At 40.9% G+C, this 25,147-nt stretch overlaps 4 protein-coding genes across 18 annotated transcripts in view; all 4 read left to right on the forward strand.

The window, feature by feature from the left end:
• The first annotated feature begins 5,077 nt into the window (after positions 1-5,077).
• On the forward strand, positions 5,078-11,705 carry arr3a (arrestin 3a, retinal (X-arrestin)). Of its 2 annotated transcripts, XM_050040405.1 has the most exons (19): positions 5,078-5,156; positions 5,771-5,913; positions 7,493-7,524; positions 8,122-8,152; positions 8,261-8,321; positions 8,404-8,448; positions 8,547-8,737; positions 8,874-8,933; positions 9,045-9,121; positions 9,245-9,380; positions 9,509-9,593; positions 9,682-9,754; positions 9,845-9,982; positions 10,377-10,460; positions 10,552-10,575; positions 10,680-10,729; positions 10,867-10,886; positions 10,974-11,004; positions 11,228-11,705. In XM_050040405.1, the coding sequence occupies exons 3-17, from the start codon at positions 7,517-7,519 to the stop codon at positions 10,869-10,871; spliced, it is 1,068 nt and encodes a 355-aa protein (XP_049896362.1). In that variant the 5' UTR covers positions 5,078-5,156; positions 5,771-5,913; positions 7,493-7,516; the 3' UTR covers positions 10,872-10,886; positions 10,974-11,004; positions 11,228-11,705. The 2 variants fall into 2 exon arrangements, with proteins under 2 accessions (XP_049896362.1, XP_049896361.1); XM_050040404.1 differs by having other exon boundaries at positions 5,102-5,913.
• A 1,606-nt stretch (positions 11,706-13,311) lies between these two features.
• Positions 13,312-15,871, forward strand: znrd2 (zinc ribbon domain containing 2). Its single transcript, XM_050040779.1, has 4 exons — positions 13,312-13,394; positions 13,875-14,026; positions 14,125-14,209; positions 14,378-15,871. Exons 1-4 carry the CDS (start codon positions 13,379-13,381, stop codon positions 14,812-14,814), a joined length of 690 nt encoding a protein of 229 aa, XP_049896736.1. The 5' UTR covers positions 13,312-13,378; the 3' UTR covers positions 14,815-15,871.
• A 127-nt stretch (positions 15,872-15,998) lies between these two features.
• Positions 15,999-19,211, forward strand: fam89b (family with sequence similarity 89 member B). Of its 2 annotated transcripts, XM_050040781.1 has the most exons (3): positions 15,999-16,466; positions 16,543-16,798; positions 17,103-19,211. In XM_050040781.1, the coding sequence occupies exons 2-3, from the start codon at positions 16,544-16,546 to the stop codon at positions 17,355-17,357; spliced, it is 510 nt and encodes a 169-aa protein (XP_049896738.1). In that variant the 5' UTR covers positions 15,999-16,466; position 16,543; the 3' UTR covers positions 17,358-19,211. The 2 variants fall into 2 exon arrangements, with proteins under 2 accessions (XP_049896738.1, XP_049896737.1); XM_050040780.1 differs by having other exon boundaries at positions 15,999-16,798.
• Positions 19,212-21,846: 2,635 nt separating this feature from the next.
• Positions 21,847-25,147, forward strand: part of ehbp1l1b (EH domain binding protein 1-like 1b) — a 33,831-nt gene continuing 30,530 nt past the window's right edge. For 2 of the 13 annotated variants that reach the window (XM_050038269.1, XM_050038274.1), the window contains exon 1: positions 21,897-22,839. In XM_050038269.1, coding sequence (XP_049894226.1) covers positions 22,736-22,839 — 104 coding nt within the window. In that variant the 5' untranslated portion in view covers positions 21,897-22,735. Of the gene's footprint in view, positions 22,840-25,147 lie in introns of all 13 variants that reach the window. The other 11 variants (XM_050038310.1, XM_050038251.1, XM_050038259.1 and 8 more) reach the window with 11 other exon arrangements.

Raw genomic sequence — 25,147 nt, forward strand, 5'->3', positions numbered from 1 at the left:
GAAACTGTAAACCACCTCTGGATCACCTTATGACATTTACAGTATGCATGATCCCATTAACCTGTTCGCAGTGGGGGAAAGTAACGAAATACTCAACTACTGTGTATAAGTACAATTTTGAAGTATGTACTTAACGTGAATATTTACACGTAATGCAACTTTATGGTCTAATTTATGGACTCATCTACATCTTAGAGAACATGTTGTACTTTTTATTTCACTTATTATTTAAGAGCTATAGGAATGAGTGTAAGTGTCTTTCCACTGTCACTTACTGCAGGTGCGTGTCGGTGCAATAAATTGACGCGCGCCAGGCTTGGCACTCACAAAACAATGTTCAGACGTTTCCCGTTGCTTTGCTCCATTTATTTTTTCCACAAATTTAAGCACAAGAAGGTACAGCACCTTGCTTTGCAATTAGGTAGCCTATATCTAATACTGCTCCTATCTGCAGACACCAAAGCCGTGCCTCAGCCACGGTCAAAAAACTGTTTGCCTCTACTCACGCGCACCTGGCCTCATTAACCTGGCTGAATAAATGCACTTCCACCGGAAGTTTCCACAGTGCCATACAGTACAAAACGTTTTGCAACAAAATAAAATAAATAAACACACACGTAGATAAATGGCTGTTACAACGAGTTACTTTGCAGATTTAGATAATTAGTACAACATATAGAAATTATTATATATTGTTACCTATATCTGAGTATTTTACAATGTAGTAGACTAAAGCTACTTTTACTTAAACAAAAGATCTCAGTACGTCTTCCACCACTGGATGTTAGGGGGCCTCGTAGCAAGAATTTGCAGTTGGGCCTCCATTAACAAGCCCCTACACAGCCCACACATTAAGTATAACCTGTCACTTTCACCTTTCCATCAAATACAGACACAGCAGACTGTAAAATAGCTTCATTATTGTGCTTAGAGACCAGTCAGCTACTCCTGCTGCTGGTGGGGAAGCCCCTCTTGGTGGAGTTTGCATGTTCTCCTGGTGTCAGTGTGGGTTTTCTCCAGGTACTCCGGCTTCCTCCCACAGTCCAAAGACATGCGGGTTAACTGGAGACTCTAAATTGCCCGTAGGTGTGAATGTGAGTGTGAATGGTTGTCTGTTTCTATGTGTCAGCCCTGTGATAGTCTGGCGACCTGTCCAGGGTGTACCCTGCCTCTCGCCAAATGTCAGCTGGGATAGGCTCCAGCCTCCCTGTGACCCCTAACAGGATAAGCGATTACGGAAAATGCATGGATGGAACCAGGTTGTCTGGGTATATACTATTTTGAGGTAACTTGATTAAAGCCCCTGAAACCTTATTTCAAACCCTAATGTTCAATCAACATGACTACATTAGCAACAATCCAATGTAGAGTCAAACTTAAATCATCCTTAGATTTTATTAACTGGGTGGGTGGTTTCAAATGAAATTTGTACAGACATGAATGGTCCCCAGAGGTTGAATCGTACTGACTTTGGTGATCACCTGACTTTTCCTTTGGCACCGGCATGTGGTTTATGACCAAATACCTGCTAAACTAATGACATTCCCATGAGCCTTGGTTGTATTGTTGTTTAGAGCTGATTAGCAAATGTTAGCACATGCTACGCTAAGATAGTGAACATTGTAAGAAATTAAACCTTCCTATTAGCATGTTAGCATAATGTTTGCATTTAGCTCAAAGCACTGCTGTGCCTCAGTACAGCCTCACAGAGCTGGTGACATGGCTGTAGACACTGAGTCTTGTTATGAGCTCATTTCACTAGTACATTACCTCATACTATACTCAGCTAGCTTCATGTAATGTCCCTCATTATATTATTGGTGTGCATCATTTCATCTCCAACCTATAAATAATTGATTGTGCTTGTTGTGCCCTGTGGCTGACACTCCTCACGCGACACACCACTATTAGTGTGTTTGGCCTTATAAAGAAGCCTGAGCCTCCTACTCCTACCTGCTCCTTCACTCAGCTGCTGCTAAATAAAACCTCTTAGGACATGGGGACTGTGCCAACTTGGGCTTTCATGACCAGGTGCTAACATGGCATTGGTCTCACGCTATATATGTTTCTACCTGTCTGTTCTATTTTCATCGAGTGGTAATGTTTTCAAAGGAGAGGGCTTCATTTTGTATTACGAGTGCTTTGTTTGGATTAAGATTGATTTATATAAATAAAAATGTGACATATTTGGTGCAACTCAAACGCTGCAAAAATTGCTTTTAAGCTCTGTACGCTGGAATCAAATGGTAAGAACCTGTCTTGGTATATCAATCCTGGAATAAGAGTTACAGGGTTTTATCAGGGTGTGGTTAAAGAGGGCAGTGGTGAAGAGATGTGTGAAAGAACGAGAGACAAAAGAAAACATTTATGTTATTATTCTGCATTTTAATCTGGTGGCCTTTGTTCTTTGTGAACCACAATATTTTTGCGTGGGCTATCTTAGTACAAGCTTAAGAATTAAGTGGATTGAATATATCAGGTAGGCAGAGAGTCTCACTGTCTCTGTGTTTCTGTCGTTTACAACCTGCAATTAGGTTTTTAGATAAATGACAGTTTTCTCTCTGTTATTATCTGTCTTCAGCCCACCTGTTTGTCACATTTCTACCGTAATATTATGCAGTTTCAGGCAAATCAGACTGATAAAGTGGTGTTTTTTTTTGTGCATAGCCTTTTGCCACTATTTTGTTTTTATTCTGTATATTTGTGACACATATTTCTGATTTATTATGTACATACACACCAGAATTTTCAGATAATGCTCAACATCGACCATATCAATGATGTTAAATTCCAAAATATTTGCAGTCTTTTTCTCCCTTTCTCTCTTTTTATTTGTTTGTGATTGTTAGTCATGTGTTCATCAGGGAGATCCTCCTCCGAGGGAATCACACTGTCACATTTTGTTTGGGTTGATGATCAAACGGCTGCGGGCCAAAGTAGCCACGCTGTTTCCAGGAAACACTGCAGACGAAACAGTGATTAGTATGGAGGCAACGTGAGCCGTTCTAAAACCTGAGCCTTCTACACATGTTTTATTTTAACTTGGCCAGATCACAAATAGGTACGGTTAAGCGCCATGTCGCGAAGGCAAGAAAGTTTATACAACTGTGGAAAAGCTTTAGTGAATAACTTCTTCCACTCAAAGCTTTATTTTCCCATTACACAAATCAAATTAAAGCAACCTGAGCAATGAATAAGCTGATAAAGCTTTCACATAAGACTTCACCTGCACAGCCTCTCTATTTGGATCTGAGTGAAGTTACAGCTCAGTGAAGCCATGGTCACAAGACAGTGACCCTTGCCTTGTGGGCCATCCTGGTGGCCTGGAGGTCACTCTGCTAGATGGATTCCAGCTAAGATCTTTTGTCATGTTATCCCCCTCACTCATATTTTAATTATAAATATATATATACATACATTCTATTAAAGTATCCTTGAAAAAACAAGAATTCAGTCAGCGAACATTACCCTCAAATCAGTGTTGGAAAAATATGTGAGCCATCATATTGTCAACAACCCCCTTAAACTGGCCCTTATGTGCAGCATCTTCAAAGTTAAATAACATATTCTGCTTTTGTCTCAGCACTTCACAAGAAACCATTTATAGGACTGTGCCAATGTGCCAGCTGGAAAACAGCAAACTCTGATGTCTTGACTGGGATTAAAGTTTGAACTTTCAGCATGCTGTTGTTACATTGGAATTCGTGGAGTTTCAAAGGTCAAATGGGAATCTTTCAGGTGATTGTGGATAATCTCTGGCACGTTCCTGAGACACTGTCGAATAAGACAGCTTACTCTGACACTGCTGCCGATGCTCCTGTCATCCACACCGTAATGGGACTACGAGCCCTTAATCTGTTGAGATCAGACAGACTGGAATACTGAGAATCTCCATACTGCTCCACAAAGAGCTAAAAATATTGCACACCCTTTATTTGTATATTTAATTGTTTACTTTTTATTTTATTATATGAATTGAATATGAAGTTTATTTTTACTTTTGAACTTTAAAAAAAAACACCTTATATAAACTGGTGTTTTTATAAGCTTCATTTTTAATAACTTTTTTGTCTTTCATTCTGTTTCTTTTTATATTGCTTTTATTGTTGGTTATCTGTTTCTGTTTTTAAAAATGGTATTTTTACTTGCTGTTTTATGTTATGCACAAGTATGCACTTTCATTAACTGTGAAGCTCATTGGTTGGTGGGAGAAATGTCCTTAAAGCTAGTATTTAAATTGAAAATATGCCATCTCTATTATGCGGGTGTCCGATCAATGTCAAGGGTAAATGTAGTCGACTGAAGCAGTGAATACCTCAGTGCGAACTATCTTGATTGAGAAAGCTGCATTCACAGCTGCAAAATCTGTTGTTCTTTCTGCATCCAGTGCCGTCATTTGACGTGACATTGATGTGGTTGGAGGAAGGAAAAACTACAGGTTGGATTTCGTCTCCGATAGCCAAGGGGTTGTGCTCAAGATGCCACTCAAAAACAGAACTTCCTTGTATTCTTCTCGTGTTTTGTAAACTGGCTATGCTTCCAACAGCAACAAATATAAGTGCAGAAGATATATGTCATTTACAGCATTTTCCCTGACTCAGACATTTAGCCGTATTTATTTGTGCCAGAGTAAACAGCTGAAGAAATCATTCTTACAAACCCCACTGAAAAAAAAAAAATCCAACTGGACCAAAAGGTCATCGTCCGATGGCTCATTACCTGGAAAACAAAACCCACTTTTGTTTATTTAACTTAGTTCACAGAGGAGCTATTAAAGTAAAATATTAACTAAAATGAAAAGTCTTTCTTAAGGACTCATATAAAGTCATATGATTTATGTTATGATTCATACATTATCTGTTAACTTGAGCAATGTGATAATGGAACGTAGAAAGTAGTGAGACCGACAGTCACTGAGCTCAGGCTCCAGAGTGTGTATTTTCGGAGCAAAGGGCCCCTGGAGAAGTGGGCTTTTGTTTTCGGGATAATGGCCTCTTGGACTATGAGCTTTTGGCCCAATAGGACATAATTCAAACTACTGGGGTTTTGGAATAATGGTCCTTTGGACCAATGGGCAGTCCCTGTGGAGAGAGGCCACAGCTACCTCTGCATGAGCTGTGTGGTCAGCGAGACGTCACCACTACACTGATGGAAAGGTAACCCAGCTTTTGGACCTATTTCTTAGAAGGTCCATCTCCAGTGCAGCATAGCTTTACTCGGTGTGGCCAAGAGTGACAATGGAAAAAAGGTGTAAGAGGATATGGGCGGCGAGGACCCTCCAGGACCTCAGCTGCTGAGAGCAAACAGCATCTGATGGTGCCTACATGAGCAACACTGAACAAATATAATTAGCAATAAGAGAAGATTCTTGAGATGCTTGCTCTCGATGACACAACACGGCCCATTGTTTGAAACAGGTGCAGCTCACAGATAGATCGCACTAATAATAGCAGCTCTAAAGGCTATTATTAAACACAAGTCAATCAACATATCCAGCAGCAGACCTCATGTCATAACACATAACACTTCCTCTCGGAGAAGTTAACCCTGATATGAAAAAGCAGTTAAACTTTATGACCCTGATTTACTCTAATTTAAAGACTGCTTTGTTTGTGGAGGAACAGATGGGATTATCAGCCGACTACTACAACAGCCATGTGGCGGCTGTGTTGTTGTATGTTTGTCCCTGTGATTTAGCTACCTGGTATTATTAAACCCTTTGTAGTCCAAAAAAGCTACCCACTGATTGCTTAACTGGATTATGGAGCAGGCAACAGCAGTAATAATGGACAAGTTAAGCCCAGTGATGCTCGGAGGGAGGCTGAGCGTATAAAAAGGCAGCTCGACCGATGCAGACCGCACTCTCCACTCTCCCTGACACACTCTACCAAGCTCCCAGACAACTGAGAAGAGGTAAGACTTCATGTTCATGGATGGATGAATGGATGGAAAGGTGGATGCCTGAACATAGTGGTGATCAAATACAGCTGTTGCCTGTAGCCCATTTGGGGCATGATTTTACTTTGTGATTAGGAAACACTGATGAGAAAAAACTACATGGGCTCATACTTGAATGATTATATTATATATAGTTGTGCTTCAGTGAGTAATATTACACCTTGAAGTTAGGCAGAAATGGCACTATGTAGTCTTTCACAGGCCATTATACAGCATATAAATAGGGGTTGCAAACATTTCTACAACAGACAGACATATGTGAAATAGATGTACATGCTTGTTTAAAGCTAGTGTCAATGTATCAGGCGGCTATAGGTGGTCAAAGTATGGCTGCTGTAGATTAAATCAGCCTAAATGACTGCGGGTTTGCAGGTAAATGTGCTAATCTCCCAAAATTCAGCTTGTTAATTAGTAGAGAATTGCAACCCTGATGCTGAGCTACAAGCACAGGCAGATACTGGTGAAATCATTTCACTATGCACGGATACAAGAAACAGTTCATCGGTTAGTTTTGGAGGAGATGGGACATCCAGCAATGATTGTGCTAGACTGAGCAATAATAAGAACAGAGCATGTATCCATTAATCCATCAATAATTGTATAATATAAAATGATCAAAAGACAGGAATGAGTCATAATTTACTTCATTAGTATTTAGATTAGCTGCTGAACGATCACAGGTGCGGATTTTCTGGATATTTCACAGCTGTTAGCCAATCAGAATTGAGGAATGCATCTGTTGTGTACCTCTCTATGCACATGTAGCCTTTCTTCCTGTATCCACACAGTTATATGGTTCCTTTAGGACCACACAAGTCACATCAGGCTTTAAGTTGGGGCAGGACAGCTGTATGTACTGAGAACTGAACAATTAAGCTTTTATTTAATGTACCAATTTACCAATTTTAATGATTTAGTAGAACGCCAGGACGAGACCAGACAGTCGGAAAATACCTGACAGTAAATTAAAGACTCATCAAACCCCACTTACGGCTCTCCAGTTAAGTTTGAAATCTCTAATTAGCCACAATTAATCAGATGCTTACAGGTCTCATAAAGTCTCTGTAATAATCCTTGTTACAGAGCTATAGAGGGCTAAAGTTAGGTTAGTGTCTCATTAAGTCCAGGAATACTGCAGCAAGTTACTGAATGGGTTTTATCCATTTAACTGTCCTGGAATAATCCAAACAGGCATCAGCTTTGGCACTGCTGTTACATTTGAGGGGATCACATTGTGACATAATCATGAGTGTCGTGTAAATCTGGCCCTGGAGTTCGGCATGAGGCCTGTGTGTGTGTGGGACAGGGGGTCAGTTAGCAGATACAGAATAAAGGATAAGCCAGGAGCCCTTACACTGATGGTGTAATCTTATCGCGAGGGATTAACCTTCTGTACCCTGAAAACAAAACATTGCTCCAGCTGCTACAAAAGCTGACAGGTCGTGAAGGATCAGTGTCTTAATCACAACATCTGACTGATACTGTGACCTTTTGATAACCTGAAGTCAATTTTGTCTCATTTTTTTCCCAACAGAACACCTCCAAAGATCTTCCAGAGATGGCAAAGTAAGAGTTGTTTTCCTTTTGCTATTCCCTTTTTATCCCCCAAAGGAAGTTCTCTTACTTCAATCTCACCAGTTTACTTTAAAGTTAGTCAGATAGTCGGAGAGACTCATTTCTTTTGTTCAAAAAAGGTGAAACACTGACTTCAAAACCTGCAATCACTTTTAAAACTGTACTCAGAGTTGCAGGCTTTGACCCGGGGTCAGCCAACTCCTAAAAGTAATGAGTAGTTTTAAAGTATTTATTTAAGGTTTGCAAAGGCTTAGTCGGTTGATGCGTCGGTTCAAATGCGGTCTGAGATGGTACCGCAGGTAATCAGCCAATCTGGATCCGTGCCAAACCATTTGTAGCTCCCTTACCTGGGCCAGCCTCTCAATCCGGGCGCGATGAGGTAAAGCTGCTCCACACTTAGCTGTTCCTAACTGGATAAAAGAGAAAAGGATTACTAGTCCTTCTGCTGCCTGCAAAGGAACATACATCACCTTCAGAGTCTAAAACTAATCATTATTGTATCTGCCCAGTCCAGACAGTAGCTCTGTCTGGGTTTTTAAATCAGACATAAATAGTCTTAAAGTGGTGTTTCTCCTCTTTTTTCCACAGGGTTTTCAAGAAGACCAGTGGAAACGGAGGGGTGAGCTACACTTGCTGATTTGTCTTGAGTTAAAACACACTTGGAAACAAACTTACTGTCAATAAGCTCTGAAACACTCAACTGGTTTCACTTTATTCTGCCTCACAGCTGACCCTCTACCTGGGGAAGAGAGACTATGTGGACCACGTGAAGGAAGTGGACAAAGTTGGTACGTTTCGTCGCCTTCAGTGAGTGTGTGTCTGCATATGTGTGTAGCTGCGTAATATAATATTTTCTGTCAACCTTTTCAGATGGTGTTGTCAAGCTGGACCCAGCAGACTTTGGAGACAGGAAAGGTAACATCTAAAAAGATCCACTTTCCTTCAAAACCCTCCCAAGTCGAGTCATTAAGAATTTGTAACGAAATACTGAATCGACTATTATGTGTTGACAGTGTTCGTGCAGCTGGCATGTGCCTTCCGCTACGGCAGCGACGACCTGGATGTGATGGGTCTGTGCTTCAGGAAGGACATCTGGATCCAACACGTCCAGATCTACCCTGAGTGCCACAAGCCCACTCTGACCCCCATGCACGACACCCTGCTGAAGAAGGCTGGAGACAACTCACACCCTTTCACTTTCGAAGTACGACAACATGTTTAGAGTGTACAAAATACAATGAAACAATTTGCCATCCTCAAATTCCGTCGACAACTTGACATTGTTTTTTTAATTCATAATCATTTGGGGACTAAAAAAACATTCTTCTTTTTATTTTTAGATTCCCACTGACCTGCCATGCTCAGTGTCTCTGCAGCCTGGACCAGATGACAAGGGGAAGGTAAAACTCGTGTTAATCTGCACCACTCACCTCCCCGTATCTTACACCCTTTAGGCAAGTGTGTCTAATGTCGCCACTGGTCATTGTAATGGTTTTATTTTTGTTTCACAGGCCTGTGGTGTCGACTTCGAGGTCAAAACTTACCTTGCCAAGGAAAAGTGCAGCCCTGATGAGAAGATTGAAAAGAAGTGAGCATGCTTTCATTTTGTTCACCATCACATCTCACCTTTCAGCTGTTTCACTATTCTGACTAACTAACACTTCCTCTACTCCATCTTTCTGTCCCTCCTCTGTCCCACTCCACCCCACAGGGACACAGCTCGCCTTATCATTCGTAAAATCCAGTACGCCCCCTCTCAGGTGGGCGCCGGGCCCAAGGCTGACCTCTGCAAAAGCTTCATGATGTCCGACAAGCCTGTTCACGTAGAAGCTTCAATGGAGAAAGATGTACAGTAGCAAAACTAAACTGATTAAAGTGTCATGTATCAGCTAGTCTAAGGGTTGATGTTTCTAGACTGAGTTTGAATGCCACCATCTTCCACCTTTAACTGGTTGTTTCCTGGTTTTGACCACAGCTCTACTTCCATGGCGAATCAATCCCAATCAAAATCAAAATCAACAACGAGAGCAACAAAACCGTCAAGAAATTCAAAATCACTGGTGGGTACCTCTGAAAACACTTTCATATAGATTTAATATGACTGTTACTAAGAGCACAACATAATCATCCATTTCCTTCTTCTCACAGTGGACCAAACCACGGACATCGTCCTCTACTCGGCAGACAAATACACTAAGACTGTTCTCACCCAAGAGTTTTCGTAAGTGGACAGATAACTGACGGCAAATGTCAAGCATCAAGTGTGCAGCTTGGTATGTTGACGTATGGGTTTGTGCTTTATCCTTCACAGAGAGACAGTAGAGCCCAACAGCACCTACGAGAACACTCTGAGCATCACCCCGCTGCTGTCTGAAAACAAGGAGAAGAGAGGACTCGCACTGGATGGACGACTCAAGGATGAGGACACTAACTTGGCCTCCACCAGTGTGTGAGTGCACAACCACAGCAGACAGAATCAAAGGGGAACTACGAACATTTTCAAAATGAAAACATGTCATTCCCATGGTCTCAGACAGTCCAAAAAGACTAGTAAACACGAACAACTCTCTACCAAATCCAAAAAGTAGAGTGCTAAAACTCAAATCTTTATACATTATGACATCACAAGTTTGAGACTCACTTCTCTGGCTTCTGGCTTTGAGAGAGAGTAGCTCATCAATTCTTAATATAGGTGGTGTTCCCCTTTAAGTATGACTTGTGTGGAATTCATGCAGCTCATTTGCATCGCTGCATGTCCATAATATCTTATAACAGTTTTAAAAAAGACACTTAACTGAATTAAACCTCCCAATCTCTCAAATCCAAATACCTCCTCTCTGCAGGCTGCGACCGGGATTAGAAAAAGAAGTGTTGGGAATCTTGGTTTCCTACAAGGTTAAAATTAACCTCATGGTGGCCGGAGGAGGGTAAGCATCCTTTTTTTTGTGTACGGAAAATGCATCATTGTTGTTTTTTAAAGATTAAAATTAACTCAAACTCTGTCTTGTCTTTCTGTAGCCTGCTGGGCGGCCTCACTGCCAGGTGAGTGAAGTTTATTTATAATCATATCACAGCCCACGCAGCCAGTTAATTGTGACCACACATCACCTGTATTGTTCTGACTGGTTGGTGTGTTTTCTCTGCAGTGACGTCACAGTGGAGCTGCCATTGTTGCTCATGCACCCCAAACCTGAAGGTATTTTTTAATCACTCACTCACTAAACTGCCAGATGTGCCTCAACACTATCTTGCTCGTGGCTTTTCTAATGATTTCACCCTCTCATCCTCTTACTTTCTTCCTCTCACATCTACCGCACACATCAATCTGAGCAGAGTAAAGACTGCACATCAGCGTAAGTATAAAATCACTTTTGTTTTTGGAGCTATCTACCCAGAAATCACATTAATATTTATCTGTTTTTAATGTTGTTATCTTGCAGTGTCTTGAAAGAAAACTCCCCCATAGTCAAGGTGAGGTTCATACATACTATGGTTCAGATTAGTATTCAAATGATAAACATTTAATCATAACCTACAAGGTATTAAAATGTTGGGGATTATTTTATACTATTCAAAAAAGTAATTTCCCCCTTTACTGTAGGCTACAATGAATGCATCATCCATATAGTATTCTAATGAGAGATGTCCTCACACCGTGCATTATAAACTTCTCTCTGTGTTTACTTCTTCCCAGAGAGGATGTTACCCTGGAGGTTGAGGAGAAACCCACAGAAAGACAATGAGGGGAAATGACACAAACCAAAGAAGAAGAAGGATGTGACGGTGTAATGAATCCAAATAACATTCACCAAGCAACAGAGGAGAATTACCTTGAGAATACACCAAGGATATACCAGATGCGATGGTCCCCTCACAGATTTTGTTGTCCTTGTTTTGTTGTTTAATTGATGTGGTTTAGCTGTGTAGAGGGAGTATTCTGACTCAGAAGTAGTATCCAACATTTAGAGACCAAAGACGTGCGTAGAATCAGACATACATACCGGTACAAAATAAAAATCCCTTTCACCTCACATCAGAGTGTGAGAGGGGGGAGTCCCATAAAAGCCACTGTGCTTTGGATTAGTGATACACTCATCAATTATTATGAGTGGCACTTTTCTCCTTCTGTGAAATGTATAAGATAACAGTGTGTTTTTGACATCATGTAAAAGAACCCATAATGCAATAAAAAATTATTGTAAAAACAGAATTCTTGTTGTGGGGGTTTTGTTTATGTTTCTGTCTCTGCTGCTGTCTTTTGGTAGGACGTCTGCTCTCATTCACTTGTCCCACAAAATGCAACATCACATTTTTACTTACTTTTTTACTTATGGTGCAATCTGGTATTATTGAGATGTTATGGGGACACAAAATATGAAGCATAGGAAGATAGGCGAGTGAGAGAATTTGAGGAACCCACACACAGAAATTATTAGCTACAGTAATTCACACAATGGCAGTGCAAAGAGACCATCATGCACACCCACTTTGGCAACTCTACCACTTACTCTTCAGAAGGATCAGCAGCTGGTGATCTGGGTTATCACCCCATAACTCTGATTCTAACCTTAACCTCAAAACCAAGTCTGAACCCGCAAACAGACCTTTGAAGGTCTGTCTGAAGGTGAGGAAGGGTCAAGATGTCCTCACTCTCAGGGTCTAAAACTAAAATTGGTCGCCACAAAGATACACACACACTTACATACTACATACTTCTATTGCTATCTTATTCTGCAGGGGTCATGATGGATGGCAGGTGCCTTTCTCTAGTAGAGAGGACAAACATTTGGGACTTTCTCCATGTCTCTCTCCACTGTGCCGAAACATTCAAACAACATCTCTCTATGTGTGTTTCTCTACATCTCCACTGTGTCTAAATTTTACACTATATTCGAATAAAAAATGCAAGACCTTACAAATAAAGTTCCCTGTTTATATCACAGTAGAAATATGATGTTCATTTTTCCAGAGATGCTCTTGGTTTGTCCATGTGTTTGCTAATAATCAATTATTTTTCAAATATCATTAGACCTTAGAGAGTTGGATTATACGTTTAGGAAAGTAACTGCAGCGTCTGCTTCCAAAATACACAATTCAATCCTTAGCCTACTGTACAATGTTAGATTCTTCAAGTCAAATCAAGGACAAACAGGTTAAACAAACAGCTTTTATCCAAAACAACAGCTGCACTGTGAGAATATGCATAAGTGCAATACAAGGGATCTGTGCAGAAGGCTAAATGCCCTGCATGTGTGTTTTGCAAGTGTAATATTTATTACTGTTTTGCTTTTCCTCTTTATTTCATAGTTTGTTGTTGATTTCATAAGCTCCTTTTACTTTATTTGCACTGAGGAGGTTGCATTCAATGTTATTGAACAATGTATAAGGACAATAAAGACATACTATCTTCTATCTGTTCTATCAAAATATGCAGTATTACTGAGACTGAAAAACCACCATTTCTTCTTCTACTGTAATCATTCAATAACCAAAATACTGTCATAATGTAAAATTGTTAATGGGATTCAGAAATAAATACAAACATTTGGGAAGGAACTAGTCCAACCCCACAAAAAGTTTGCATTATAAATGTAATTTCATAATAATGAGTTAATTGTTAATCTTTAACTCATATTATATTATAAGATACTGCGCATATGTATTCTACATTTATTGAAATTAATTTATGTAATTTAAGAAATAAATAAGGGACATTGAGGCAGACCGTCCAGGAGGAGGCAGTAATGAGACGTTCAGGATCACGTTAAGACTCCAACTGTCGTAAAACCGCAGAGGAAGACGGTAGTCTGACGTCATCACGCACAACGTGTAGCACTGAGGCAACATGGCTCTGAATGGAGGTATGTGAACTTAGGATCATATAAGCAAGCTAACTCTGACATTTCTCTTATTCGCCTGTGCTGTTGATAATGGACTATTTCCTCGTACATTTAGGAGTTGGTTTTCGTGTGTTATTTTATTTTTACGCGGATTTGTCGTCACCACCGTGGAGATAAGCGTTAGCTGACGTTAGCCCGGTTGACTTGCTAGCTAGCTTATCATCATTTCCTAGCAGAGCACTGCGGCAAAACACGTTTTCTAACATAACAACGGAAAAAGGTGGTAAACAAATATACTAATAAGTGTTAAAGTCTCGTAATAACTAAATAATAAAATGGGCAAAGTGCTAACATAGATACATGAACACTTTACAGAAGTGCTGGGGACTGTTTATATGTGTCATCACAGCTAAACTGAGTTTTAGAGGATAACTGTGCAGGGTAATGTTTGTGTAAGTGTAATACAGTTAAATTAAATGGGCACTCTGTTACTGACCCCAGATGACGAGGACTTTGAGTGGGAGCCTCCAACAGAGGCAGAGATGAAGGTGATCCAAGCTCGCAGGGAGCGACAAGACAAAATCAGCAAGCTGATGGGAGACTACCTGCTCAAAGGATACAAGATGCTGGGAGAGTCCTGTGACGTGTGTGGGGTGAGTTCAGTGGGCTTTTATGCTGGGATTGCGGAAATATTATAGAAAGGAGGGAGTGGCTTAAGGTGTGTGTTGAAATATTTGTTTTGTGTTTCCAGACGATTCTTCTCCAGGACAAACAGCACAAAAACTACTGTGTCTCATGTCAGGAGCTGGACTCTGATGTTGACAAGGACAACCCAGGTAATTTGCACATTCAAGTTTAATGCACATGGGTAATCAATAAACCAGCTGTCACAGGAGCTGTCTCTCCTGTGTCTTCTGTTTCATCCTCACATCTTGAGCCTTTTGTAAATGCTATTTGTGCTTGTCCCCATGTCGCCCTTCCTCCCATGTCTCCCTTCCCGTTAGCTCTGAATGCGCAGGCAGCATTATCCCAAGTGAGAGAGAGACAGCTTGCAGCCCAGTCCCCTGCACTGTCCCAGACCCCTGAACTCAACGGAGGCCCCAGCTCCAGTCAGGCGGGTGCATCAGTTCCTCAGCCCAGACCGGAGCACTGTGAGGGGGCTGCTGCAGGGGGAAGAGCTCTCCTGCCTCCGCCTGCTGTCCCTTCTACTCCACCTACTGCCCCCACCCCAGTTCTGCCACCTACCCGCCCCACAGTTAGTCCACAGAGCGCTGCCCTCCAACCTGTGTTGCATGAAGCTGAGGAAGCTGTTCTAACCAAACTTCGCTGGGCCACTAACCAGCTACAGAGTTCAGCCTCCCTGGAGTCAAGTATCCAGCTCTGCAGCCTCATCACCAGCTGTGCCAACTCGCTGCGCAGCCTCAAGGACCTCAGCCAGTGACCATCATGGAAAAGGTTACAACCCTAGATTAATGGGAACGCTGTTTCTACTTGCCTCTGTCCTGGAATACTGACTCTGGTTTGCTGCTTTGCAGCATCTGTCGTAGACTGAATCCTTGCATAAAGCTGAATTCAAAACTGGTCAGGAAATGCACTTGAAATAGGATTAAAATGAAAAGTTCGCAAGTTGCTATTGAGTTAACATACATATATGGCTGCCGGAAATATGTCGCATTGTTTCATAATATGTTTAAGGACAAATATTTGAACCTTTGACAGTTTTTGTCAGTTTGTAAGTTATGATGTAGTGATAAGAACGGAACATTTCTAAATGCACATTCATCATTGGTATGAATTTAAAAACACCTGCCCATTAAAACATTTAAAAATATGATTTGATCTACATTCTACAGTAAAAGACTGCTGATGTATTTAGCTGATTGGCTTTGGTTAATCCAAAATGGCCACCACATTGACACATGGAAAAAAGAAAACATCCCTTCTCTGATTTGTTTTTGATTCACAGTATCCAAAAATGGTGCTGATTTGCAAATGACAAAATTCAAACAAAAGCTAAAACCCTTTAGGTTTGTCTGCGCAAGCAAGAGTGCCTGTGCTAATACACAATATACTAGTCTGTAAGTTACCAGTTAAGATGTGGTCTGTTGGTATATTGTTAACACCAGTCCTCTGATCAGAGGTGCATTTTTCTATTTAGTGTTCAGTCTGACATTCAGATGGATTTCTTTTGTCTCTGACTCTCCGTTGATGCAAAGATTGTCATTGTGTGCCGGCAGTTGTGAGGTTTTTATTGTAAATATATTTGATACATGATGGTGACGATGGTCATGTGATTCAGTGATGCTCAGATGAGAGGGGGGCAACATTCAGGAGTCAAACTCATAATTCTTTATTCGTTAAAACCATCTAGAGCAAATAAAGTTTGCACTGTCCATCGATAGGCAGCACTTCATGTTAGATAAAAGCAGCTTCAGTGTTGTCCAAGGCAGTTAGAGTTTTCTAATTATGCACCTGAATAAAGTTTTGCCTGTTCAGGAGTTCTGCAGTTTGTTTCTTTCCACAAGAGGGCGCCAAATGCAAAACGCAATATTAGCGTTTTCAGTACCAATAAACATGTAAAGTGCATTTATGTTTAAGAGTTGTTGCGTGCATTACGTCTGCTGCCATTTTTATGCATCTTTGTTTAAACATAAGTCGCCACTATCGTCAGGCATGTTTATTTATTTATTGTTTCTTTAATGTTAAGTTATTCATCTTCCAGTCGAGCCAATCATGGCTTTGTTTAGGATGTCAGAGTGGTTTGGCTGTAAATGCATCTCAGCAGTGATCCAGATGAATCAAACAGCCACTGACAGCCTCCCTTTACCCCAGACTGTAGCGGGGCGTGGCGCGGTCACCACCAGGCGGAGCCGGGGGCTGTCTGTGTCGGTGAACTCTACACAAAGGAGAGGAAACACAACAAAGCCAGGAAGCCTGACATTAACTGGGAATTCACTCTTTCTCCTGCAGCCTGCTCACATCCACAAAGCAGGGATGCACTGACTCACTGTTGCCTGTGAAAACCTGTTTCCAAGAGTCGCGACACCGCTGTTGCTGCTGCTGGAGAGAACAAAATAGCACCTCTGGGTGATGGTGAGACAGCATTAGACTGTATGTATATTTGAAGTGTGGTGTTGCGTCTCTTGTTGAATCAGCTGTGCAACGTTAGGATGAACGGGAGTCGGTGCTGCGCGGCGGATTGTCCGGTGGGTGGTGTCTCGTCTGTGGAGGGGCTGCCGCCGCTGCCCAGAGGCCTGAGCGGCATCCTGAACTCCAGCGGCGGGTCGTGGCGGGACATCGAGAAGGTGCACAGCAAGAGAGCGCGCATCCAGGCCGACATCAGCCGGGGCGGCGGGGACGCGGTGCGCGGTCACGGCAAACCTGGAGGACTGGACGCTGCTCTGGCTCTGCTGCGAAAAGAGATGGTAAGGTGGTCTAAGGATATCCTGCCTTTATCTATATAACGGTATGTCTTAAAAGCATTAAAATTGCAATGTTCTGTTCAAGGAAAACCTGTTTTATGATTTCTGAGTTGGACAAAATAATCCACAAAAGACATATTAAAGTTTGGGTCATTGGATAAAGTTTTCTCAGTTGTCATGGTGATGGCTTTGCTTGAGATTAGATTATTCTGTCAAGCTACTTTTCAAGGTGAGAAATGAACTCCCACACTCAATGCCCTCCTTCTTTGGTGGCCATGAGCACATATGCTGTGTTTCTGTGCAACAGGTTGGTCTGCGTCAGCTCGACATGTCCCTGCTGTGCCAGCTGTGGTCCCTCCACGAGGCCATCCAGGAGTACAAGGGCTCCTCGCTTCTGTCTTCGCTCAGTGCCGATAATGGATCCTCAGAGGAGGAGGAGGATGAAGATGAGGAGGAGACAGGCATTCTCCCACAGTCCCCGCCTTCCTCGTCCTTGTCTCTGCCTCCACCCAGCAGCAACTCCAGGGACCAGTGGATTAAAGACTCCTTTCATATTCCCTGATGAGGATACTGTATATGCACACACACACACACACGCTCCATGCACTATGTGTGTGCTGTTTTCTCTAAGTTAATGCCTTCATATTTACACAGGTTTTTATGCCATGCTTTTTTTGTCCAGATTGTTTTTCTGGCTGTGGTCCAACCAAATGACAGAAAATCAATTGCTCTGCAATACAGCTGGTGACTGGCTGTTCATTAGCTCCTAATCCTGCACTACTATAGTGTCAAATTTCCCACTGATTGTGTATCTGCAGCAAAAAGAAGGGCAAGTAATAGAGAAAAGAATCACGACAGACTAGTGAGATCACATGTTATCAGCTTTTTGCTCTTCATTGCATACTCCTCATGCGACTACATGCTGCTTGCTTGTCACTACATTTGAGCTGGGTGCAGTCGGTCTGGGAATTATCGTACAATCAGGTCTGATTCCACTTTTGATACATCTAATGTTAATGTTAGTGGATTCCTGATAATTCCAGACTTTGCAGGATCCCGTTCTGTAAATTCCTGAGACCCCAAAGTCCCAATGTCCTCAAACGAGTACTTTCTAATAACAGTGTCTTAGCTTGTTACTGTTGCTTAAATTGGTCAAATGTGTTGCCATATCAAACAAGTTTCAATCATAACATTTGATCAGGTTTTGTATCATGACCACTTTTGTGTTGGGATCAGCTGCAGACTGACTTGGCAGAGATGGCTGCCATCTTGTTTTTACATGGATGAGTGTATTGCACTCTTTCTACCACTAGATGGCACAAAAAAGTGTCCATGAACAAGGACAACAGGTCTAAGTTAAGCTAGTCTGAGTGGGCGGAAGTTCGCTGCCGCCTCCGGTTGTGCAGCAGTTTTCAACCGTTTTCAACACATCCTTTACTAACTTTTGCGGTGTTTGATCTTGCGGGGATGTAGCCATTTTTCTGCCATGGTTCGCGTCCTGTAGGCGATATTTTTGTGGGCGTGTTAGACCAAAACCTGTTTCCCCCCGGCAATATTTTTGCAAGTGCACCGTTGCTGTGGCACCGCCCAGAACGATTGTGATTGGTTGAAAGAAATACAAGCAGCCGGGACGTTTTTTTCTCCAATCTTAAAGTGAGAGTCGGCCCAGCCAGACCTTTCTTTTCTTGAGAAAGGTCTGGTGAGTGAGACTAAAGTTAAGCAGAATGAAGTATAATGTGCAGCAAACCCAGGATGTCCTCATATGAGGACACAGGGTCTCAGGAGGATATCAGAGGTTTTTTTTGCCATTTAGTGTCTTTGAAGATCAGACATGCTGTCAATCAATAATCTGTCTTCTCTTTACAGTAATTCTGTGAGCATCTGACAGTATACTAATTTTTCTGACCCAGATTTGAGGAGGACTTATTTTGAGATTCATGTTTAGCTTGTCATTCTGTAAAACAGAGACATCTTTTAATGTCTGCAACCTGACATTTCCTATTGAATTACAAGCTACTAGTGTGCACAGTCACTTCTGTATCTCAGCTGCCTTCTAACCTTTACGTTTTACATTCTATGTGGTGCTGCTGCTCATAATCCTGATCTTTTTTTCAGTATTATCTGTAGATAGTGTTCAAATGAAGCCAAATCTATAATACAATATTAATTTGTCACAGTGGATTTTCCAACTTTGAATCACTGCTTTTTTTAAAACCAAACTTTCATAACTGTGCAGCGCATACGACTATCAAACTCTGTGTTGAAGAAGTGAAGTGGTACAGCCTGCCCAGTGGACACAGTTAAATAGTCTTGGATTAAATCACTTATCTCACTACATGTACTATAGTTTTCTAGAGAGGCATTACAGTGACTCATTTTGTATCTACATCTTAAAATAAAACCACAGTGCACACCACAGTCCTGTAAGTTGTATCTGTATTTGAATTAAAAGATACTCCCAGGATGATGTTGCAACATGTGACCAACAGGGGACACACTGTCTCCAACTGAGAAAGAGGGAGCTCCTGCAGACCTGCCTCCTCTGAGCTCACGCTGACAGCGACAGAGTGGGGAAAACCATTTGCTGTGGGGAGAGCAGGGACGAAGGGGAGTGACGTCTGAGCAGACAGTCTCATGCTGTTCTCTATTTATAATCAACATATGTTGTGGTTATTGTTAGTGTCTGTGTGCCTGTCTGTCTCTCACAGGCTAAGTGACTGTTTAACTGTGTGTGTTCATCTCTTTATCACCATGCATGTCTTCTCACCTGTTAGTTATTTGTGTCTCTTCAGTTTTTCTCCTGTCTCTCTTTGTCTTTTTGTTGTCCATCTGTTAGCTATTGCTGTTATTGATACATCACATAGTTACTGTAAGTGCTGTTAGCGCACTACAGTGAGAGCTGGGAAGGACCATAAGGTTAACTTCAGGTGTCAGCACTTTAAAGGAACAGTATCTTAAGTGAGGTTGTATGAGGTGGTTATCTATAGTCAGTATAATACCTACAGCAGATGATGGCCAGCATGCCCTGAGTTTGGAGAAGCAGACAGGAGTACCTCAATGGTAACTAAGCAAGGAACTCTACAGTTTAATTCCACCTAGGAAATATTACCAAAATTAAATCAGCTGTGTTTTTCCTGACCTAGAAAAGCTTATTCATGCTTTTGTATTCTCGCGCCTTGACTGCTGTAACACACTGTTTACGTGCCTCAGTAAATCGTCAGTAGCTTGGCTTCAACTCGTACAAAATACTGCAGCTTGTATTTTAACTGGGACAAATCATAGATCACATATCACCCCAATTCTCGCTTCCCCCTGTTGGTTGCCAGTTTACTTAAGATTCTTTTAATAACTTTTAAAGCTCAACATGGTTTAGCCCCCAGTTATATAGCTGAGCTTCTGACTACCTGTGCTCCAAGTCATGACCTGAGATCCTCAAGCCTACCTTCGCTAATCATTGATAATAAAGTCCCAATGTCCTCAAACGAGTACGTCGTAATTAACAGTGTCTTAGCTTGTTACTGTTGCTAGTATCAACCATAAAATTTGATCAGGTTTTGTATCTTGTCCACTTCTGTGTCGGGATCGGCTGCAGACTGACTTGGCAGCGATGGCGGCCATCTTGTTTCTACATGGATTAGTGTATTGTGCTTTTGCTACCGCTAGATGGCACAAAAAGTGTCCATGAACAAGGACAACAGGTCTAAGTTAAGCAGAATGAAGTGTAGTGTGCGGCAAACCCAGAATGTCTTCATATAAGGACGCAGGGTCCCAGGAGGATATCACAGAGTATTTTTTGCCATTTAGGGTGTACTCCGCCTCTCGCCCAATGGCAGCTGGGATAGGCTCCAGCCCCCCTGCAATTCTCAAGAGGATAAGCGGTTAGAAAATGGATGGATGGATAGTGTCTTTGAAGAACAGTCAATAATCTGTATTCTCTGTATAGTAATTCTGTGAGCATCTGACACGGTACTATACTTGCCAGTCATCCCTGCATCGAGGGTGGTAACTAAAGGTGACCGGGCTCTTGTCATCAAGGTCTAGAAGCTCTGGAATTCTTTTCCTGACGGGATTAGGCTGGCTAGCTCATTACCCATTTTTAAATCATTGCTTAAAACATTTTTTTTAATTGGAAAGCTTTCCCTTTTAATGCCTGATTTGTAATTTCTTTCTTTCTTCTCTCCGTTTTATCGCCTTTTATTTTCTACCACTGTACACACTATTTTTTCTCAGATCTTAACTTTTTTTTTAACATTGCATTGTTATTGTCGTCTTATTTTCATGCACTTTGTGAAGCACTTTGTAACCTTCTTTAGATAAGTGCTATACAAATAAAATTATTATTATTATGATTAATTTAACGCTATATTTAGAAAAATGTAACCACTTTACCATGCTGTCAGGCAGCCTTTTCCAAAGGGGAACTGAAGAAGTTATATTGCTCTCTTTAAAGCAGCCAGACTCCATTGACAATAACCATAATTTTACCTCATTGAAAACTGGAGCTGCTGGTCTTCCACTGGCTTTGAAGACAGTGGTATAACTGCTTCAGTTCCCCATCGGAAAGGGCTGCTTCTCCATCATCTACTGCAGGTAACACACTGGCTATAGATAAGCACCTCATACAGCCCACTTCAAATCAATCTGAACTATTCTTTTAATGTTACAATACAGAGGTCTGTGTTAGATTACAATCATATATATATATGCAGTCGTACAGTGTTCAGGTCTGTTTACAAGGAGGTATGCTGTATACAGGAAGCTATACATGCTGTATGTACCTAGAGTAACAACGCACCTCTGAATATTGGACCCACAGTGTAATATTAGACCGACTCTGAGTCATGAGAGAGTTGTTCCCCCTGCTGCTGCGCCGCACTCCTCCACCCCAGCTGCCTCTGTCCATCCATCCATCCCTGTTCCCCCACCTAAAAATACACTCCTGCTCTCACTGAGGAAAATCCCTGTGCCTTGACCTAGCTTGAAAACACACACACATGCACACACTCGCACACACAGTGACTGGCCCTCTCCTTGGAAACTATTCCTCTCTAGTTAACTGGATGAAACACACATTTCTGGAAGCCGCTGGGTGACGCAACTGAAGCTCAGGAAGTGACTTGAGTTCTAACTATGAGCTCAGTTTAACAAAACAATGTGTTATATGTATTTCATGCTGAAGCACTGGGGCTTAAATGAGAGCTTGCATGGTTATGCGGCTGCAGGAGAACTGGGTGTGCAGAGCTGATTAAGTGAAATGGTCAGATAAGCCTGTTCCAGTGACACAGACAGTCAGGATCAAAGTCTACAGGTATGGCTGAAGACTGTCACCTCAGTGGCTTCACACAGACCCAGCCAGATAAAGACCTTTGCATACTGCTGCATCACCAGTAGACTCTCTTTGCATATCCTGTCTCTCTCTCTGTGTCTCTGTGTCTCTGCCTGTCTGTCTGCTACAGGCAGTACAGTCAATGAAGGAAGGAGGGAGGGTGAACTCGAGGCAGGCAGACATATATTACAACAAGGCTTGACTAAGCGGTGCTGTCTCCATGTGGATCACTGCCAGACACAGAGAGACAAGTTGTCAATGAGGAGCTGCTGCAGTTGTTTGGTTGAAACTTTAGCTGGAGTTCATATCAGGCGGTTACAGGCTGAATGACAGCGAGCAGGGCGGAATCGGTTCCTCTTTGCTTCTGGTTTAATTCCCAGCTCTGTGCTCGGTACATGGCGACGTTTGTGAGCGTGATTCAACTTATTTCCAATGAGCGCAAGTCGCAGCTTGTGTGAAGTTCATCATCATCATCATCTTCAGGGGCAGCAGCGGCAGGAGCAGCAGCAGAGTAAGGAGAGGACCTTTTAAGGAGCTGAGTTGGATTATTGTTGCGCAGCAGAGGAGTTTTTCTTTCCCCCGTTGTAGTTTTATTTCCACCACCAGAGGAAGTTATGACTTCGGTATGGAAGAGACTGCAGCGAGTCGGTAAAAAGGCTTCAAAGTTTCAGTTTGTTGCCTCCTACCAGGAACTGGTGTTGGAGTGTACAAAGAAATGGTGAGTTCAGAGATAAAGTTACACGTAGACTTTGCTGTCATGTCCCATATGAAGGTGTTTTCACTGTTTGACGTGTAAATAACTCCCTAACTGACCTGTTTAGTGTGTTATTGGCGACTGTAAGACTCCATTGTGACCATGCTCATGTTGTGGGTCTTTTCCGCTACACAGAGGATGATGAGGGCGTCCCTCACGTACGCTGTGTAGAGGCTGCTCCGGAGTGATAGTGGGTTCGATCCCCAACCCCGCCTATCGACATGGTCTGTGTGTTACAGAGAGGCAGTAATAATCAGTAAACAGACAATCATTTTCTCTAGACTTCTATTATATTAGAATAATTTGATATTAAAATCAATATTTGTGTAAAGACATTATCTGTAAAAGACCATGCTTTATTGGCAGACATGTAACTAATATGATACTGAACAATCTGCTTAGTATGGAAGCTCATATATGTCAGTGTGAAAAAAAGATCCTGTTAGTCATTTTACTGAAAAACTTTCTCAAAAATAATGAGTCAGTGTCTCTAAATAATGACTCAGTATCTTAAATAGTGAGTTAGTGTCTCAAGATAATGTAGGTTGTCTCCAAATTATTAGAAATGATACTAAGTCATCATTTTGAGAAATTTTGTCGTTATCTGGAGACACTACATCACTATTTTTGACTAACATAAGTCATAATTTTAAGAACGTTTCTCATTATTTTTGAGAAGGTTTCTTATTATTTGATACTAACTCATTAATTTATATACAAAGTCACTATTTTGAAATAAAAAAAGTAATCACTTAGAGAGTTTCTCATTTTTTTGAGACACTACGTTGCTATTTTTTAGATAAATGAGTCACCATTTTAAAAAAGTTTCCCATTATTTTGAAAATGTTTCTTAATATTTGATACTAACTCATTATTTTATATACAAAGTCACTATTTTGAGATAAGTAAGTCATCATTTTGAGAGTTTCTCATTATTTTGAGACACTACAGCACTATTTTTTAGATAAATGAGTCTCAATTTCAAGAAAGTTTCTCATTATTTTTGAGAAAGTTTCTTATCATTTGATACCAACTCATTATTTTTATATACGAAGTCACTATTTTGAGATAAATCAGACTTTATGTGGAGAAAGTTTCTCATTATTTTGAGAAAGATTCTTATTATTTGATGCTAACCTATTAATTTTATATCTAAAGTCACTATTTTGAGATAGACAAGTCGTTATGTCAAGAAAGTTTCTCATTATTTAGAGATGCTCAGTCACTATTTTGAGATGAATGATACATTATTTTAAGAAAGTTTTTCATTATTTTAAAATACTAAGTCATTATTTTGAGAACGTTTCTTAATATTCGTAGATACTACGTCTTTTTTGAGATACAAAGTTTCTGTTTTTGAGATAAATGAGTCATTATTTTAAGAAAGTTTCTCGTTATTGTGAGATACTATGTCACAATTTCGAGATAAGTAATTATTTCAGGAAGTTTGTCTTTATTTTGAAATACTAACTCATCATTTTTAAAAAATTGTTTCACATTAGTTTTAGATACTAAGTCTTTTTTTGAGAAAGTAAGTCACTATTTTGAGATAAATAAGTCATTATTTTAGGAAAGTTTCTCATTATTCTGACGTACTAATTTATTAGTGCCTATGTTTATCTACCTATCTATGTTTCTCAATAGTTTTAGATACTATGTCCTTTTTGAGATACTGAGTCATTATTTTAAGAAAGTCTCTCATAGTTTGAGATACTAAGTCACTATTCTGAGATAAATATGTCACTATTTTAAAACAGTTTCCCATTACAATGACTTAAAGGTTCTTTTTTTCTTCATCAGTCTGGCACAAATGGGCTTCCACAGTATAATCAGTGTCTTGCTGGTGTTTTATGATCATTGCCATTCCTTATTTAATTTGAAAATGTACACAAATGCAGGCAATCAGACCAAGTGCCTGTGCTGCATTTTAGATTCAGTTTTAAGTTCAATATTAATCATTTATCACTATAATTATAAGCACACCCACTCATCTCACTGTTATTTCATTTCAAAGATGCAGTCAAATTACTTTACAGCGCTCAAGCTCTGTAGGGCTTTCCCCTCTTGTGCAATTTCCTGTTGTACAAAACATTTGGGAGGTGGCCAGGTGATGCAGTGTGGAGCATTATTCTGCTCTGACACAACACTGACACAACACTGAACGGAAAAAATAAATAACAAGTTTTAGGGAGTCATATCTCCACCATTAAATCTTCCATTCTTGATTTCTTCTGGGCTCTATTCATCTTGGAAGTCTTCAATACATAAATTA

This window comes from Epinephelus moara, chromosome 3 (assembly GCF_006386435.1).
Source record: "Epinephelus moara isolate mb chromosome 3, YSFRI_EMoa_1.0, whole genome shotgun sequence".
Lineage (NCBI taxonomy): Eukaryota > Metazoa > Chordata > Actinopteri > Perciformes > Serranidae > Epinephelus > Epinephelus moara.

Bases quoted from the DNA above. Each gene is read 5' to 3' on its own strand.
- fam89b (XM_050040780.1), top strand. From the start codon at position 16,544: ATGAACGGGAGTCGGTGCTGCGCGGCGGATTGTCCGGTGGGTGGTGTC. The intron at 16,799-17,102 runs GTAAGGTGGTCT...TCTGTGCAACAG, and splicing joins CTCTGCTGCGAAAAGAGATG to GTTGGTCTGCGTCAGCTCGA.
- znrd2 (XM_050040779.1), top strand. The intron at 14,027-14,124 runs GTGAGTTCAGTG...TTGTGTTTCCAG, and splicing joins AGTCCTGTGACGTGTGTGGG to ACGATTCTTCTCCAGGACAA. The intron at 14,210-14,377 runs GTAATTTGCACA...CCTTCCCGTTAG, and splicing joins TGTTGACAAGGACAACCCAG to CTCTGAATGCGCAGGCAGCA.
- arr3a (XM_050040405.1), top strand. The intron at 9,983-10,376 runs GTGAGTGCACAA...TCCTCTCTGCAG, and splicing joins AACTTGGCCTCCACCAGTGT to GCTGCGACCGGGATTAGAAA. The intron at 10,461-10,551 runs GTAAGCATCCTT...GTCTTTCTGTAG, and splicing joins CTCATGGTGGCCGGAGGAGG to CCTGCTGGGCGGCCTCACTG.